Consider the following 16369-nt stretch of genomic DNA (forward strand, 5'->3'; position numbering starts at 1 on the left):
GTCCCCTACTAGGCTCAATCCAGACGGTCGTCGTGCTGGTCCACTAGGGAGACCACACTGTAGTTGCAGCCGTTGTGTGTGTTTACGCGCCAAGTACACTGCAGCCGTTAACCCCGGACAGAAGGAGATTCACATCACCATATGGAAGGAAGCGTAAATGGATGGAGCATAGGTAACTGTAAAGCTACGACTTAGTTTGTGCTTATCTTGGCGAAAGCCGAGTACAAATCAGCATGAAGTTTTAACATCTACTCTCGTGTAAAGGAAATAATTTACAATATACAAAGCCTGGTATCTCCCAAGGTTTTTTTTTCTACAATCTGCCACCTGATTGAGTTTTGTTTTTTGTCACCTTTTTCACATTTGTTGTCATTGGCTTTTGGCTTGCTTAGTTGGGGACATTAAATTTAACATTTAATTTAATATTCAAAAATTATATTGATCTGCCTGCATTGACACTATTATATGAGAACTGAACTGAGCTGGACGATGACATCACGGTTTTCCCCAGAGCGGCTGTATATATATATAAATTAACTAAATTAATAACTTTTCTACAACTAAAATGAAACATCACTGGACTTACTTAAGCTGGACTGTGACACTATTTTCTCCTGGAAACAAACTTTGTTGCATTATTTTCCTGTTATCTCTGAAAAGCTGCTTTGAAACAATCTGTATTGTAAAAAGCGCTATATAAATAAATGTGACTTGACAATATACAGAGAGTTATTAGGAAATATTGTTCTAAAGTTTTACTAACTTATTTACAGGAAAGATAAAGGCTCAACCACATTTCTCTGTATGTTGTAGACCAATGTCAAACTGCATAAATTGAACTGTGTTCCTGTTTAAACTGTCTACTTAGAAGAGATGCCTTTAATAGGTCAATGACTGGACTCTGGCCTATATAAAAACACCAGAGTTGAGCATTCAGTTTGAATATATCCATGGAAAAGAGAAAATTGGGAAAAGCTGTTTTGTGCTCCGACATTGAAGTTAAAGATAAAATTGTAAGAGTAAATTACGTTTAAAAATGATGTTTATGTTTAATCTTATATTTATGAGAATAATCTTGTCAGGAAACAGACTACTAGTCATGAAGAACTGTGAATAATGTTTTTTTTTGTTTAATGCTTATTCTGAATAAATAACTGAATAAAATAATGTTTTAGAATACATGAGATTTTTTTCCAGATTTTTTTTTTTTTTTTAAATATTTTTCAAAACCATTACAGTATATACCAGTCAGAAGGAACATAAAATATGATGGAAAAAAAATAAATGAAATCAAATAAAAACAAATATACAGTTATTGTGATAAAGGCTCTGATAAACATTAACCAATTAAAACAGACCTTTCCAATTATGCTGAATCAACACGACACCAACCAATAAAAACAGGCTGGTCAAGCAAAATCCATTATAAATGAGTGCACACATGGGGTATTCAGAAACTTAACATCTGCTTAATCTCATCTTTCTATTCATTACTTAATATTGAAGCTGAAAAACTGCAAATATAAGAATGCAAAGCAAAAGCAAAAATAAAGAGCTGCGATTTGCTTTATTTATAAGCTAAACACTTCAGCCAAGCAAATTACTATGCTCCTTGACATCTAGTCAACAGAATGTCGTCTATTGAAGTGTCAGTCTAAGAATTTGTACATCTCAGTAAAGTATACTGCGAGCGAAGAGTGAAAGCACATCCTGGTAATGAAATGCAGTTTAACTTTAGATCACCTGCACTGAACTGTTCAGTTAAGACACATGTTAAGGCACCAGCACATATAACAACAGAATGAGATTCTCACACTGCCTCCCTAATTCTCTCCTTTATATGCTGCATCTCACAGACACATGCAAACAAACAGGACAACACAGGTAAAGCAAAAAAAAAAAAAAAAAAAAAAAAGAAATCACGCTTCACTTAATTAAGGTTAGTCATTAAAAGCACAATCCTTTCACCAGTCAAATCACTTTGGGTCTCTTTTGTCAAGCTGAAACAGATCCAGCATATCAAGCATTGCTTGTCTGATATTGTTTCCAAAGCGATGAGAGTCCTGAAGAAAGATGGGAGAAAATACAAAAAACTATGAGAGAAAACGCCAATAAATCAAAAACAAGGTTAGCCAAGTAAATTGGAACATCGAACAAAGCACAGTTTTCATCCCATGTGTTCAAAAGGTCACTTCCTTGGAAACTGGCGCAAAGTATTAATAATAAAATTGGAAGTTGCTGCACCCGGGAAGCCACTGTGGCTCTTTTTTATACATAACATTCTCTCGCCTCAGAGACGAAACGCAGTAACAAACGCCTTCATGTTCTCTTGCCATCTGAGGCAGATGCCTGATATGCAAGATAGTTTTGGGAGGTAATTATACCAAATTATTTTGATTACAGACTTTGGCTTAGGCATTTCAGAATGACTTACCATTGAAGATGCTGTCTAATGATATTGGTTCGCTGGTTAGTCCAGCACTGTGTATTGTGACTGATTCTTTGATTATGTGTGTACTCACGGTCTCTAGACTGGAACGCTTGGAAGAGATGTGGAAATTGATGAGTTTTTCTCCAATAATCACATAGGCCACACCATAACCATCATCTGCAACCTACAACAGACAAAAAAAAGTTGAATTGATCTTTTCACTAAGCATTTTAAAGGAGAACTCCGGCGCAAAATGAACCTTTGGTCTAATTACACATTGTTACCTAGTCAACCGTTATCTGAGATTTGTTTTCATGATTATCGAATGTAAATAGTTTTATCTCTACAAACAGTTTAGCCTATAAAGCTAGTATAACGCTAGTATATTGGGCATAGTGTAATGACAAATAAAAATCGCTTGTTAATACCACTAACAAGGCTCAAAATAGCCCCACACTAACACGGTAGCATAATGAGGGTCGCTACCTTCAAACCGAAGCATTGAGAACTTTGTAAGTGTACAGACAGTTTAATAAGAAGATATTTTAAACATACAGTCAACTTCGCGTATTCAGGCAGGAGCCATCTTTGAAATACAGCCTTAACCAGTCGATCTACAAACGCCGTTCCAAGCTTGCTGTTCGCGCTCACCTTATCACAACTTATAGCTCGTTCACATTCTCACCAGCGCACTTGGATCGGCATTCGTAGATCGACTGGTAAAGACTGTATTTCAAAGATGGCTTCTGCCTGTATACGCGAAGTTGACTGTATGTTTAAAATATCTTCTTATTAAACTGTCTGTACACTTACAAAGTTCTCAATGCTTCGGTTTGAAGGTAGCGACCCTCATTATGCTACCGTGTTAGTGTGGGTCTATTTTCAGCCTTGTTAGTGGTATTAACAAGCGATTTTTATTTGTCATTACACTATGCCCAATATACTAGCGTTATACTAGCTTTATAGGCTAAACTATTTTTAGAGATAAAACTATTTACATTCGATAATCATGAAAACAAATCTCAGATAACGGTTGACTAGGTAACAATGTGTAATTAGACCAAAGGTTCATTTTGCGCCGGAGTTCTCCTTTAAGATTACCAGATTATGTAATTTTTTAAAGACTCACCGGTCCAAAGCCTCCCCCACTGGTCACATACTCTGGGTGTCTCGCCAGGTCAAACAGCTCCACCTGCTGTAGGGGAGTCTGACTGGTGGAGAGTTTCCAAGGCTCTGACAGCACCTGCAGGGACAGGAAGTTGGACATGTTGCATTCAGTTGCATTGAATTTTGTTAAAGAATATCAGCTACTTGTCTTTAAAGGCAGAAATGTCTTTCTTTTTTTTAATAATATTCTAATATATACACTACTGTTCAAAAGTTTGGGGTCCGTAAAATGTTTTTAAAAGAGGTCTAATGCTCACCAAGACTCTGTTTACTTTACTTTTAGCAGTAATATTATATTATATTATATTATATTATATTATATTATATTATATTATATTATAGTAATATTATTACAATTTAAAAGAACTGTTTTCTATTTTAAAGGTGCAGTAAGCGATTTCTGAGAAACACTGTTGAAAGTGGATCGGACGGAGCACCACAACACAGCCAATCAGCAGTAGGGGGCATGTCCACTCATGATGGGGGAGGAGAGAGAGTGAGTCAGCAGGACATTTGAAGAAAGACTGTAGAAAGAGAAATAGCTGAGAGGGACATTACAAAAGAGAAATTGTCAGAGGAAGATTACTGGAAAAAGAAGGGTTATGATCAGGCAGAAGCTTTAGGACCCGCATTAGTATTAGAAAAGCTTTCCAGCACTGGAGTTATTAGAGAGTTTCTGCTCCATATGCGAGTAACGTTATTTTCGCTGTTTCACAGAACCAAGATATGCTGTTGTTGTAATGTTAGCTATAGTAACATTGTAACATCATGAGCATCATTGTTTGTCTGGAGTAGGCTTGCTGCGATAGTTGGTGTTACCGGTGTCACCAGTGTTTAGCCGCTACACTGGTTACATCACTTCCTTACGGCGGCACTGCCCCCCACCGTCGTTTTGATTTTTTATAGCAATGAAAATCATTTAGTTCAGTTAGAGAACAGACACTACAATTAAAAACTAAAGGCATCTGCTCAATTCAGAGTGACTTGTGAGCCGAACAAGAGTCGCAGCACAGATCAGCAGCAGGACTCAGATTTCACCTCACTTCGCCCATTTCGCCTCACTCTTGACTGACAAGATGATGGCGGAATATTTGGTTTCAAAGCGAAATGTAAAAACAATGGAGTTTGTCATTGTCCCGTTTTGTTGTTGTGTTTTTCATTAAGAATAATAATGAACCAACCATTCAAGCAATTGCCGCTCCCGAACTGGCGATATTTGGGAATTCATAACGCTGCGTGTCCACTGGCGTGGAGCAGAGTGAGCATTTTCAGTTCATTCCTATGGAAGTTGAGGAATTCGTTGAAAACGCTCGCTCTGCACCAGTGGACACACACCATAAGGGATTTAAAAGCGAGGTGGAAAAAGAGGAAAAAACTCCAACGTCTCCCATTCCCCCCAAGTGATACCGGTGTTGTCACACATCGATTAACCGGTGAAAAATGTCCTTTTTGGTTCTACCTTTGTTGTTTGTTCATCATCTTCACTTTAGGTTTCACCAAGCATTATTTTGCTTCGCTTCTGCTAGGATAAAGATATATCAACTTTTGCATTGCGCGTTCGTGGTTTCTGGGGGTGGAGCAATGAAGGGAGGGGTGTGTTTGTTTGAGTTGATTTCAAATATCAACAGTGTTTCTCAGAAATCACTTAATGCACCTTTAATATATTTTAAAATGCAATTATTCCTGTGATGGCAAAGTTGAATTTTCAGCAGCCATTAATCCAGTCTTCAGCGTCACATGATCCTTCAGAAATCATTCTAATATGCTGATTTGCTGCTTATTATTATTAATGTTGAAAACAGTTGTGCTGCTTAATATTTTGGGGAACTTTTTTCAGGATTCTTTGATGAATACAAAGTTCAAAAGAACAGCATTTATTTTAATGTATTATTAAAGGTACAATATGTAGGATTTTTCGCCACCAGGGGTCGCTAACCTCTTACAATAACAAAGGCGTATATTGATGACGCAAAGCATTAAGCGGAATTATGGATCTTGTCGTCAAGCTGATGGATCTTTCATGGATGAGTGAATACATTGATGTTTGTAACATGACTGTGGTATGAAGCAGGGCACGATTGCTAATGAGAGACGAATACCAGCGTCACACGCAACGCGAGTCCCGTGGATATAAAGGAATGAGTACATTTCATTCTACCGAACTACACGCAAGTGCTGAATTAATACTCACACAGGTCAGTTTATTAGACGAATTAAACTTGAGGTAACGTAGCGCTGTTTCACTTGGTCTAACAGTTACACTATCACACTAAACAGCATTTGAGTGTGTTGAATGTTGTTAGTTAGGTTGTTTGTTGGCTGTATGAGACTAGCTGTAAGCTAGATCAACATTAGAATAACATACAGATCATATTCTAACATTTCATCATGTTGAACTAAATAACATCCATTAGTTTTATGTACATTTGCTCATCTGTCTAATAAAGTACATGCAACACTCTGTCAAGTCGAAGTTAGTCGCGGACGTGGAACTCTCGGCATCTCGAAAGATGTTGATCTTCGTTTTAGTCCTCTTTTTGTCTCAAAGTCTGCTTGCCATGGTCCATAATGTTTGAACAAAACAACAACAGCGTGAGCGTCCTGCTAGGCATAACCCAGTTGTCCATGTCTGTCGCCATGGTTACTATTAGGGATGCACAATGATATCGGGACAACATCGGTATCGGCCGATAAAAGCTAAAAATGACCATCATCGGCAGATATGAATATTACTGCCGATGAGCCTTGCCGATAGGGTGGCGTGTTTCCTATGCGCACGTGGCGACCGTGAACGAAGCATGAGAGCCAGCAACTTGAACTTCCAACTAGGGGTGTGCGTCTCACGCGGTTTTTGATCGTGGACGATTAGAATGTCTCCACGATCTGCTTTTGAAGAAAAATAATAGTATTGTGCATTCTATCAGTTCAATTCTGGTGCCTTCATCACAACATACTGTACAACGTGACATATATTCACATCACATCACATGTAAGTTAAACGCAAAGGTAGAGTTACACTCACGGGACACTGCAATTCACAAAAGTTCATTATTTGCATGTGCGTCAAAGTCTTGCTAGTTAAACATGTCATTCACGTGCTGATGCGCTGTTCTAACATGCACTTTTCTGAGCGCGTACACCCGACGCTCACAGGAACTAACAGCCTGTCTAACAGCGCCTGAATACTGGACTAAGTTATCTTTCGAGTCTTATTGCGCTAATACTGTCAAATACACACAAGATTTACATAAACAAAGTTGGTTATGTCTAAAGTGAAAGCAAACAGACAAAATCTGCTTGTCAAATGCGTGTATATTAGACGCGTCGCATGCAGCTCTTAAAGAGATAGTATCTATAATATGCTGCCGCTTCTCCTTAAAGAGATACTGCACCCAGAAATAAAAATTCGGTCATTATTTACTCACTCTAATGTTGTTCCAAACCTGTATTAATTTCTTGCTTGTGCTTAAATATACTATGGAAGTCACTGGAGTACAGCAACTGTTTGGTTAGCCACATTCTTCCAAATAACTTATTTTCAACAGAAGAAAGACATTTATTTGGGTTTGAAACAACTTGAGAGAGTAAATGATGACAAATACAACTTTTGGGAGAACTATCCCTTTAATGTTAATAAAACAACAAAACACAAAGAGGAAATCACTCACTGCTCTTGACTGAGAACTTTAATAAGCTTTTTTTTGCACTTAAAAAAAATACAAATATATCGGTATCGGCATCGGGCATAATTTAGTTTGAAAATATCGGCATATCGAATATCGGCCAAAATCCAATATCGTGCATCCCTAGTTACTATGGCAGTACGAGCGGAAACCGAGGGTAACGCGGATATGACGCCATTGACTGGCGACTCCTCACCTCTGGTCACACGCCCCGTTTCCTTGGTTAAAATCGCAATTTTCTCACGATTTACAAATAGTTGGAAACATTTGGGATATTGTAAGTAATCAACTAAACAAAATATATAAGATTGGCCTAGTGGTTTTTGGATATTTTACTGCAAAAATCCTACATATTGTACCTTTAAATGTATTTTTATGTAAAAGTATTTACTGTCACTTTATTACTTTGTTCACAATTTAATGCATCCTTGCTGATAGAGGTGTTAACTTTTTAATGATAGTGTAGTGTATATACTTTTTAATTGCTTATATTCTTACTTTTTATTTTCTGAATCACTTAAATGCTGTAACACACCTCTTGGAGGAAAGGGGAGTCCTGTCCAAGGTACTTAGACACTACGTAGAGGCAAAAGAGATGGCGGTCAATGCCATGACCAGTCATTGCCATTCTGTACATCTGCTGGTGTTTCTCGGAGGCCTTGATCAGTAAACGAAGTTTCTCTTCTCTCTAAAAAATACAAGAGAAAAATTATTATTGTGTTGCCCAATTTCCGCTATCTGCACTGGTATAGTGCACCCCACATCCCAATGAGTTTTAAGGGGTATTTTTGACATGGTACCGTCTCATTGTTGGTCATGGCATGGACAAAAGCACAGGACTCCACGGTGCAGGAGCGCACAGTTTCTGTACGGCCTTCTCTGAATAAACGTGTCATGGATGCCTCATAAGTCAAGCAGAATTTTCGTTTGTCCTGTACAATTAAAAAACATTGACATCCCATTTCACATTTTCAAATGAGCAATAAGCAGGCATATCTTGCTACAACTTTTTATACTTCAGAAGTTCACTGATAGGACAGTTCACCCTATAATGGGCCAGCTGCAGTGCGAGCTGGATGAAGGCATCTGGACTGGTCTTGCACTGCTTGATCAGGCCCTTTCCAAAATCACTAAAGGGGATGATATGAGAGTCCACATCATCAGCCAAAGCCTTGGCCACAGACAGAGAGTTGGCAATCATAGTTTGGCACTGCCATGAAATATGAAGCACAAGAGACAGAATATCAAACAAGTGAATACTTGGCTCCATCATATCCATTCAAGCAAGATGTGAAGAAAGAGTTATCAGTGTTTTTACTATGAAGTGTATCATACACAGACCTCAGATGGGATATTCCAATGGAGTCTTTGAGGTCCAGGCAGATTAGGGTGAGGTTCTCCTTTACAGTGGCCATCTTTTGTGTAGCCCAGCTTAACAGGGTCCATTGAGAGCGCATGCTTCATGAAAAATATCATCAAGGTTTACATTAGAAGCAGATATATATAATTTCATGCGTGATAAATAGGAATTAAAAAGTGAAACACAACTGACGTACACTACCATTCAAAAGTATGTGGTCGGTAAGAATTTCTACCTTTTTAAAAAAAAGTCTCTTATGTTCCTTAATATATATATATATATATTTTTAATACATATTCAAATTTAATTTATTCCTGTGATAGCAAAGCTGTATTTTCAGCATCTTTACTCCAGTTTTCTGTGTCACATGATCCTTCAGAAATCATTCTAATATGCAGATTTGGCAATCAAGAAACATTTCTTATTAATGTTAAAAAAAAATAGTTGCTGTTTAATATACTTTGATACTTTTTTTCAGAATAGTTTGTAACAGTATTTAACAGCAATAAATAACAGAATTTATTTGAGGCAGAATTCCTGGTTACATTTAAAAAAATAATAATTATTAACTTTTTATCAATTTAATGCATCCTTGCTGAATCAAAGTAATAATTTCTGACTGACTGACTGACTCACAGACAGTAGTAGACCAAAAAAGTAGTGTGTGAGTGTACCTCCCAGAGGTGGCCAACGATTGGAGCATCAGCCCAACTGTGTTCTGCATTAAGGCCCATTGTTCCATTTTTGAAGACAATGAAGTTTATGGACTTATCAAACCACCTAAGGGAAGATGACCATTAAAATTTACACATTATATAAAAGCTACTTAGAGGTACAGTACTGGTTCCTAGAGAGTGAAAGATTGTGTTCATTTTCAGTCATCTTTAGTCAGATGTATTTACATTGTGACTGTGCCTCAGATGCAATCAACTCTATCTGTGTCTGTAAAAGTGTGAACTAAATGGCCAATATAGAGGTATGGCCCAAAGAAACAGATGGGTGTGAATGACATAGAAACAGCATTGCTCAGCGTAGATTGCAGGGTTGATCGATCTCCTGTGGGAGGTCCTAACAGGTTTCTATTGTATGCAGCCCTTCTTACCTCATGTATAAAGTTCTGTCCCACAGACAAAACGTTGGGTTAAGATTCTTTGAAGGCTGACATGCTAACATCGCTGCTGAAGAACTGTGCTACACTACAACTACCTTCAATAAATTCTACTCCCCACAAGAAATCTGGTTAAGCTTACTTTTTTTATGGGGAGCCACCGAAATAACTGCTCAGCCAAATATAGAGAAATCTAACAAGAAGACTCACAACAACCTTTTCAAAGGGGCATGGAAGGAGATGGTCTCTTTTAACACATGCTATAGTTTCTTTCTCACCTGTCATAACACTTCCCATGGAGCAGTGATTTAGCATAACGGTCCAAGGACTCCACAGGGTTTTCTGGATCATAGCGCTGCTCTGTGTCATCCAGTGTAACAAAGAAAGCAGCCTTCTCAACAGCATCCAGAGACTTCTTGTTCTTGCCGTGTCTGAGGTAGGCATTACGGGCACATGCCCAAGGCACTCTGACACAGCCACAGATACAAAAAACAAGCTTTTACTCCATCTAAAATGGTTTAGACTGTTTGCTAAAAACTAGAGACAAGTAATAAGTTAAAAAAAAAGAGGAAGGAGAAATTAGTAACAAAAGTACTTTGTTACTAATTTCAAACTGACAGCCCACTTAAACTTTATATCAGTTACAAGAGATCAAACAATGAAAGACAGGAAAACGGTAGAGACTCCTGCTGTTGGGTGTGTAGTGAATACCTGTCCCCTGCGGTGAGGGCGGCGAGGGTTTCCTCTCCAGGCTGTGGCTCTGACGTGTCAGCCAGGATCCTCTCCATCTGGTGCTCTATCTCCCGTGGCAACAGTAACCGCCCATCATAAAACAACCATACTTTAAAGTAACGGCCCCGATGATACACCACAATATGCCTGCTGTCAGACATATGCTTAACGGAGTCTACAGAAAGAAAGTCAATTTACAATAAACATTTACAACGTTATTATGATTATAAATTAAAAATGTATATATAAACAAAACGGTTTAAATCTTTGAAGTCGGTAAGAATTTTTTCAATTCATATTTTTATTTAGCAATGATGCATTAAATTGATCGATTTGAAAGTGACAGTAGAGACAGAGTTTCAACAAAAATATGAAGCAGCAAAAAAAAAAAAATCCTCTTGGAAAGCAGGATTGGAAGAACTTTGCCCAACAACTTGAATTTGCCTCAAAGACAACTGTGTCACTGTTCAGTACCTGTTTCTATGCCTGGGATGCGACTGGTGTTGAACATGCGCTCATACTGGGACGAGCACATGGGGATGGTGTTTTGAAGCATAAGCTGCAAAGCAGAGAAAATGTCCACAAATCACTGTTGGGCGGACAAGAGAGAGAACTATGCAATCATTAGTACGCAATGAAGACTAACTAGTGTCCTAGTTTTAAAAAAAGTTTACTTTTCTTTCTTTTTTTAAATGCAATGGAATGAATGGAGAGAGATTTTAAGCAGTACAGTCCTGTGTCACCAGCCTCTCAAAACAAAGTCATTATATTATTGTGCATAAGAAAAAACTGCCAGTTACAGTTTACAATAACATATCTATTACTCTGCTAATCAAAAATAACTGATGACACATGACCAGCGTAGTAGACAGAAGCTGGCCTATGGTGCACAGACTGGCTCTCCAGGCCTGGGATGCGGCATGTATTAAATAGCCGTTCCTACTGGGCAGAACAGAGTGGAACTCTGTTCAATAGTGCAAAAAGCTGCACCATTATGACCATATGATCAGGAGGCATGAAATATAGAAATATTTATTGCATTAAATAAAGAGATCAATCTCCATAGCGACAGGCCCAATAATAGTTAGGGCAATCAATCATTTGTGACAAGAGGGTAGAGGTTATTACAGTGCTATTACTTATTGGTTCTATGGCTGTGAAAGTCTAAAACTATAACAAATTTTATCCTCCTTTATTATGGGGCAAAATGGTAAAAAAAGCTAATCTACCTGTTTACTCAACAAAACTCACTTATTAAATGAAAAAAGTGATTTGTTTACAGTAAAGATGAGGTACAAAATATGGTTGATCGTCTAACCGGCTTGATTTGAGCACGGTCCAGCTTCCCTCTGTAAACCATGATTGCATGAATGACGTTGCCGGCTCTTGCTGCTTGTAGATGTGTGGGAAAGGCATAAAGAAAGTCCTGTTCAGAGGGAAATAAAGAAACAAAGAGTTTTAAATACTAAGAATGCAGGTATAATCTAATTGATATGAAACAAAAAAATTACCTATGATTATCTAGGGCCCTGTTTACACCTGGCATTAAGATGTGTTTTTCTCGATCAGATCAAAAGTGGACAACGCTAAATACAGGTGTAAATGGGGTCTAAAACGTTTTGAGCTTGTCCACTTTCGACCACTTCCAGAGGTGGACGAAAACACATTCGACCAGATTGCTTTCGTAGTGTAAACACTCATGTGGTCTAATACATTTGAACAGCCCCAAAAGACAGCCCGCTCTCCGCCTACCAACTTAATGCGTAAACATTACGGGAAGGAGTAGCCAGGTGGGATTTAAATATTGTCGGCTGAAGACCCAAGTTTGGTTTGAAGATGAAAAACAAACCAAGCACAATGTTTTCTCACCATTCCTGATATCTAACACACACTACCGATCCGGCGTGGTCTTGCAGTTATTGGAGCAGAAACGAAAGCTGCAGCTCTCTATATGTTTCTCTGTCGTCTCCGGACGCATTCATATGTAAATTGAGCATGCTTAATTTGTCCATTAGATCAGGAAATAGAAATCAGGACAGAAATCAGGACAAAAGTGGTTGAAAGTGGACAAAAGAGACGGATTAAAATACCAGGTGTAAACATGTATGTGCATCCCTCCTTTACTTGTGACTTAATACCAGGTGTAAACAGAGCCTAGCAGACAATAATATTATATCTAGGTACTATACTGCACCCTGTAGCTAAATATGAATGTGAGGCTGGCAAGTACTATTTACCATTACATAGTAGTTGCTGTTAACCATGATTGGACCACGACCTCTCAAGTAGATATATTCTTCCCACCAGTCACTGACCTGAAACACACACACAACGATGCAAACTCAGAGGTGAAATAGTCAGAGTAATTTCTATTATGCAGGAATTTTCACTTTCCCCATCATGTACAGTACTGTTCAAAAGTTTAGGGGTAAGTATGATGTTTTATCTTTTTTAAAGAAGTCTCTTATGCTTATCAAGGCTGCATTTATTTGATCAAAAACACAGTAAAACAGTACTATTTTTCAATATTATCATTTGAATAACATTAAAACAAAACAGCAAACTTATTTTTAAATAATAAAATTTGTAATTTATTATCGTGATGACAAAGCTGAATTTTCAGTTCTGTCAGGACCACTATCGTCAAATACGATTGACAATTAGCATACAGTTTGCGGTATACGGATTGGCGGTATGGTTCTGTTCTGGGCAAGAACTCCCTGCGGATCCAGAGCAGCGATAACCCCCCCTTTGGGTAAGCAGAACGGAACCAACATGAATGTATTGCAGATATCATTAATTCAAGATTTTAAAGTACAACATAATTCGAGAATTTATTCTCATTCAAGGGGAATCAGAATGCCATGCTGACTGACGAGAGGAGGAGCTGGGGATGGAGGAGGGTAATTAGCTCCTGAGAAACGCGATAGCTGCTGATAATACTGAAGGAGCTTATATATGTTTACAGTAATAGGTGTCGTATTCCTATAGGTAGACGTGGATCAGAGTCAGCTGATGCGAGCTTGACTAACGTGACCTGCCAGAATTGACGCTATGCTTAATCATCATTACTCGTCTTCAGTATCACATGATCCTTCAGAAATCATTCTAATATACTGATTTGGTGTTCAAGGATTACTCATAAATCAGTTGTGCTGCTCAATATTTTTTGAAAAACTGTGGAAATATGAGTGTGTAAATTAGAATGAACTACTCAGATATGCACAAATCACATGGAGTATTTGTCACATTGGACCCAAAACAATGTTTTCCAAAAGGGAAGTAGTTTGCATCCCTGCGACATATACAGGAGAAAATATAACACAACATAATACAAGAACTTAAACTGCTGCTGCAGTTCTTCATTGAGAAGTAACTGATATGTCGAGTAATGTGTTATACTTACATAATTGGTGGCCCACCAAGACTTCAGTTTGAGGTACCACTGAAGTTTTGGTCCAAGGTTCTTCTCAAAGTCAAGTGCAAGACTCTGCATTCTTTGGTGTTCCTCATCGCTCAGCAGTGGCCGGACTGATTCAAGATACTACAGGTTCAAAATTTCAAGAAAACAAGAAATCACAGCTAAAATTCACACTTATAATCAATATCTCACTGTCAGGGTAGTCAAAAAGATTAGTATTAACTTAAATCCAAGCATGTTCCTTATGAGTCTCAACAAATTATGGTTTATAAGTTCAAATCAAACCTAAGCTAGTTTATTTTTCTAGTACGGTTCTTAACAGCGTGCATGTTTTAGTAAGTTAACACTTCATCCACGCTGTGCAACCTACCTCCAACATCAGTAGATAATCACCTGAGCAAGTTAACTCTGAAAACAAGTGACCAAAATCCACATTGAAAAAACTAATTGAAGAGTAGCTATTCCTGGGTTACCAGTCTGACTCTGACATTTAACTGAAGAAATCATCTCAAATAAATATATTAAACTGAAGAATAGTTTTGATTGGGTTGTTTAAAAGATGAATAATTACTCTTCTCATGGTGTCCTTCACAGATGGCAAAGGTAAATGAGGGAGCGATGTCTGGAAGCTGTTTAGCATTGGTCTTTGCATGCCAGAAAAAATCTTCACTAGCACCTGCAAGGTCAAAGAACAAATGGCAGAGTTCAAAACAACCAAGAATGGATCAGCATAAAGTGTTCCAGAAAACAATTAACACAAATTATAAATCCTCTATGTCATACATACAAGCCATAGTTGAAGTTTCCAGGTCATTTTGCCACGGGCACCATACATCCAGCCATGCCAGGACAGCAGACCCTTCAGGACAGTCCTCATGCAAAATATGATGGCAATCCACAGACCCGTTCCCACCATGACACCCCCAACTAACATCTGCTTTTGTGCAGACATATACCTACTGCAGAAAGAGAGTCATAAGAGGAGCCTGATTGAGTATAACCTCTAATGTACTAATGCAATTTAGGCACTTTTTATTGTGTTGTGGAGTAACAAAAAGCCCAAATGAAACAGACATACCTGACCGGGACAAGTTTGCCAAGTTTGCCGAACAGGCCTAAGGAAGGGTCCACTTTTAAGTAATGCGCTCTTCCCAAGTACCCTGCTAACACCAGCATGAACCCAGGTGCGCTCCCTGGGTACACCCCATTCAAAATCCCATTCTGTGAGCACAATGAAAAACGATATTCTCCAAGATGGTTTTAAATCTCCAAATTGTCTTGAAAAGGTAGCCAAAAGTTCCAGCGGTAGAACATGTAAGAAACACAATCCTAGTACCTTAAAGCGAATGAATTTCTTCTTCCAGGAGTGAAGTCCAGAGAGGTAGACCTGTCGAAGAGCCTCATGACTGAGCTGAAGGTCAATGCCATCAGGGCCAACGGTGAACTGGAAGGCCACAGCCTGATGAGCTTCTGCCATACTGGATCACTGCTAACAATTCTGCAAAAGAACAAAATTCTTCAGTCCAGAACACAAGAGGTGACTAAGTACAAATTATAGCAATGTGCCTTCATATTGTTATTTACAAAACTTGTGACTCCAATGATTGGTATATAAACCTGCAAATAAAATGACAAACCAATAACTAATACTCAATTACCTGCTTGCTTGTTTGACTCATATTTCACATTTAACTTTCCGAATTATAATAAAGCCATGAATATTTCTCAACCATTGGCTGACCCACACGTTAATATTTAAATCACACCACCATATTACATATTAAGAACACTAGCCTAACTTACTTCGATTTTGCAGAGCTTTTAAAAACAACTTTTTTTTTATCTAGAAAGATAAGAAAGAAAAGAAAAGAAATACGAAGATCTAATCACAAATAGCGATGCTTATACAGACCTGATGATGTGGCCGTCTTTTCATACACAACTAAGTCACGTGATTCAATGCAGGAAAACAGACAATAAATGAATCGCAAACACCTTTAAAACTAACCCTACTGAATACAAATCCGACCCAGAGTTGTAATCTGCATGTGTGTGTGTGTGTGTGTGTGTGTGTGTGTGTGTGTGTGTGTGTGTTTACTCAGTGAGCTATGTGAGCTTTGTCAGCAAAGTTAACCCATCGGACTGTTGTATACGTCCATGATGACGATTATGTCAAACTGCCATGTGCCGGTACTTACCGTCGTTTGATTACTTATTCTCCTGGCCAGACCTGTAACGTGATAAAAAATAAGTGTAAGTTACAGTCGGACATGCATTCGATTGAATGGCACGGCGAATCCAGACGTTTGTTTTCCTGACTATTACTTTAACAACAGTGCAGTATAGCCCGCCCACTCTACATTAACCACACAACTAAAACGTTGCGGTTACAAACTAGTTTAAATTTTTGAAATAGCGCGCAAATAGGGTTACCTAAATGTGATATTAAAATCAGATAACTTTGACT

The 16369-nt window shown here is 38.2% G+C and overlaps 1 protein-coding gene across 2 annotated transcripts; it reads right to left on the reverse strand.

Moving 5' to 3' along the window:
• Positions 1–1200: 1200 nt before the first annotated feature.
• On the reverse strand, positions 1201–16238 carry cpt1aa (carnitine palmitoyltransferase 1Aa (liver)). Of its 2 annotated transcripts, none has more exons than XM_056242280.1 (19): positions 16101–16238; positions 15239–15400; positions 14981–15123; positions 14690–14861; positions 14474–14578; positions 13888–14025; positions 12719–12796; positions 11800–11907; positions 10956–11040; positions 10461–10656; positions 10028–10216; positions 9316–9421; positions 8623–8739; positions 8327–8491; positions 8082–8213; positions 7817–7969; positions 3561–3674; positions 2523–2615; positions 1201–2063 (listed from the first exon to the last, which is right to left on the reverse strand). In XM_056242280.1, the coding sequence occupies exons 2-19, from the start codon at positions 15377–15379 to the stop codon at positions 1977–1979; spliced, it is 2322 nt and encodes a 773-aa protein (XP_056098255.1). In that variant the 5' UTR covers positions 15380–15400; positions 16101–16238; the 3' UTR covers positions 1201–1976. The 2 variants fall into 2 exon arrangements, with proteins under 2 accessions (XP_056098255.1, XP_056098256.1); XM_056242281.1 differs by lacking the exon at positions 16101–16238 and adding an exon at positions 15815–15953.
• Positions 16239–16369: the final 131 nt, after the last annotated feature.

This window comes from Rhinichthys klamathensis, unplaced genomic scaffold (assembly GCF_029890125.1).
Source record: "Rhinichthys klamathensis goyatoka isolate OS25496 unplaced genomic scaffold, OSU_Roscu_1.1 h1tg000022l_1, whole genome shotgun sequence".
Taxonomy (NCBI): Eukaryota; Metazoa; Chordata; class Actinopteri; order Cypriniformes; family Leuciscidae; genus Rhinichthys; species Rhinichthys klamathensis.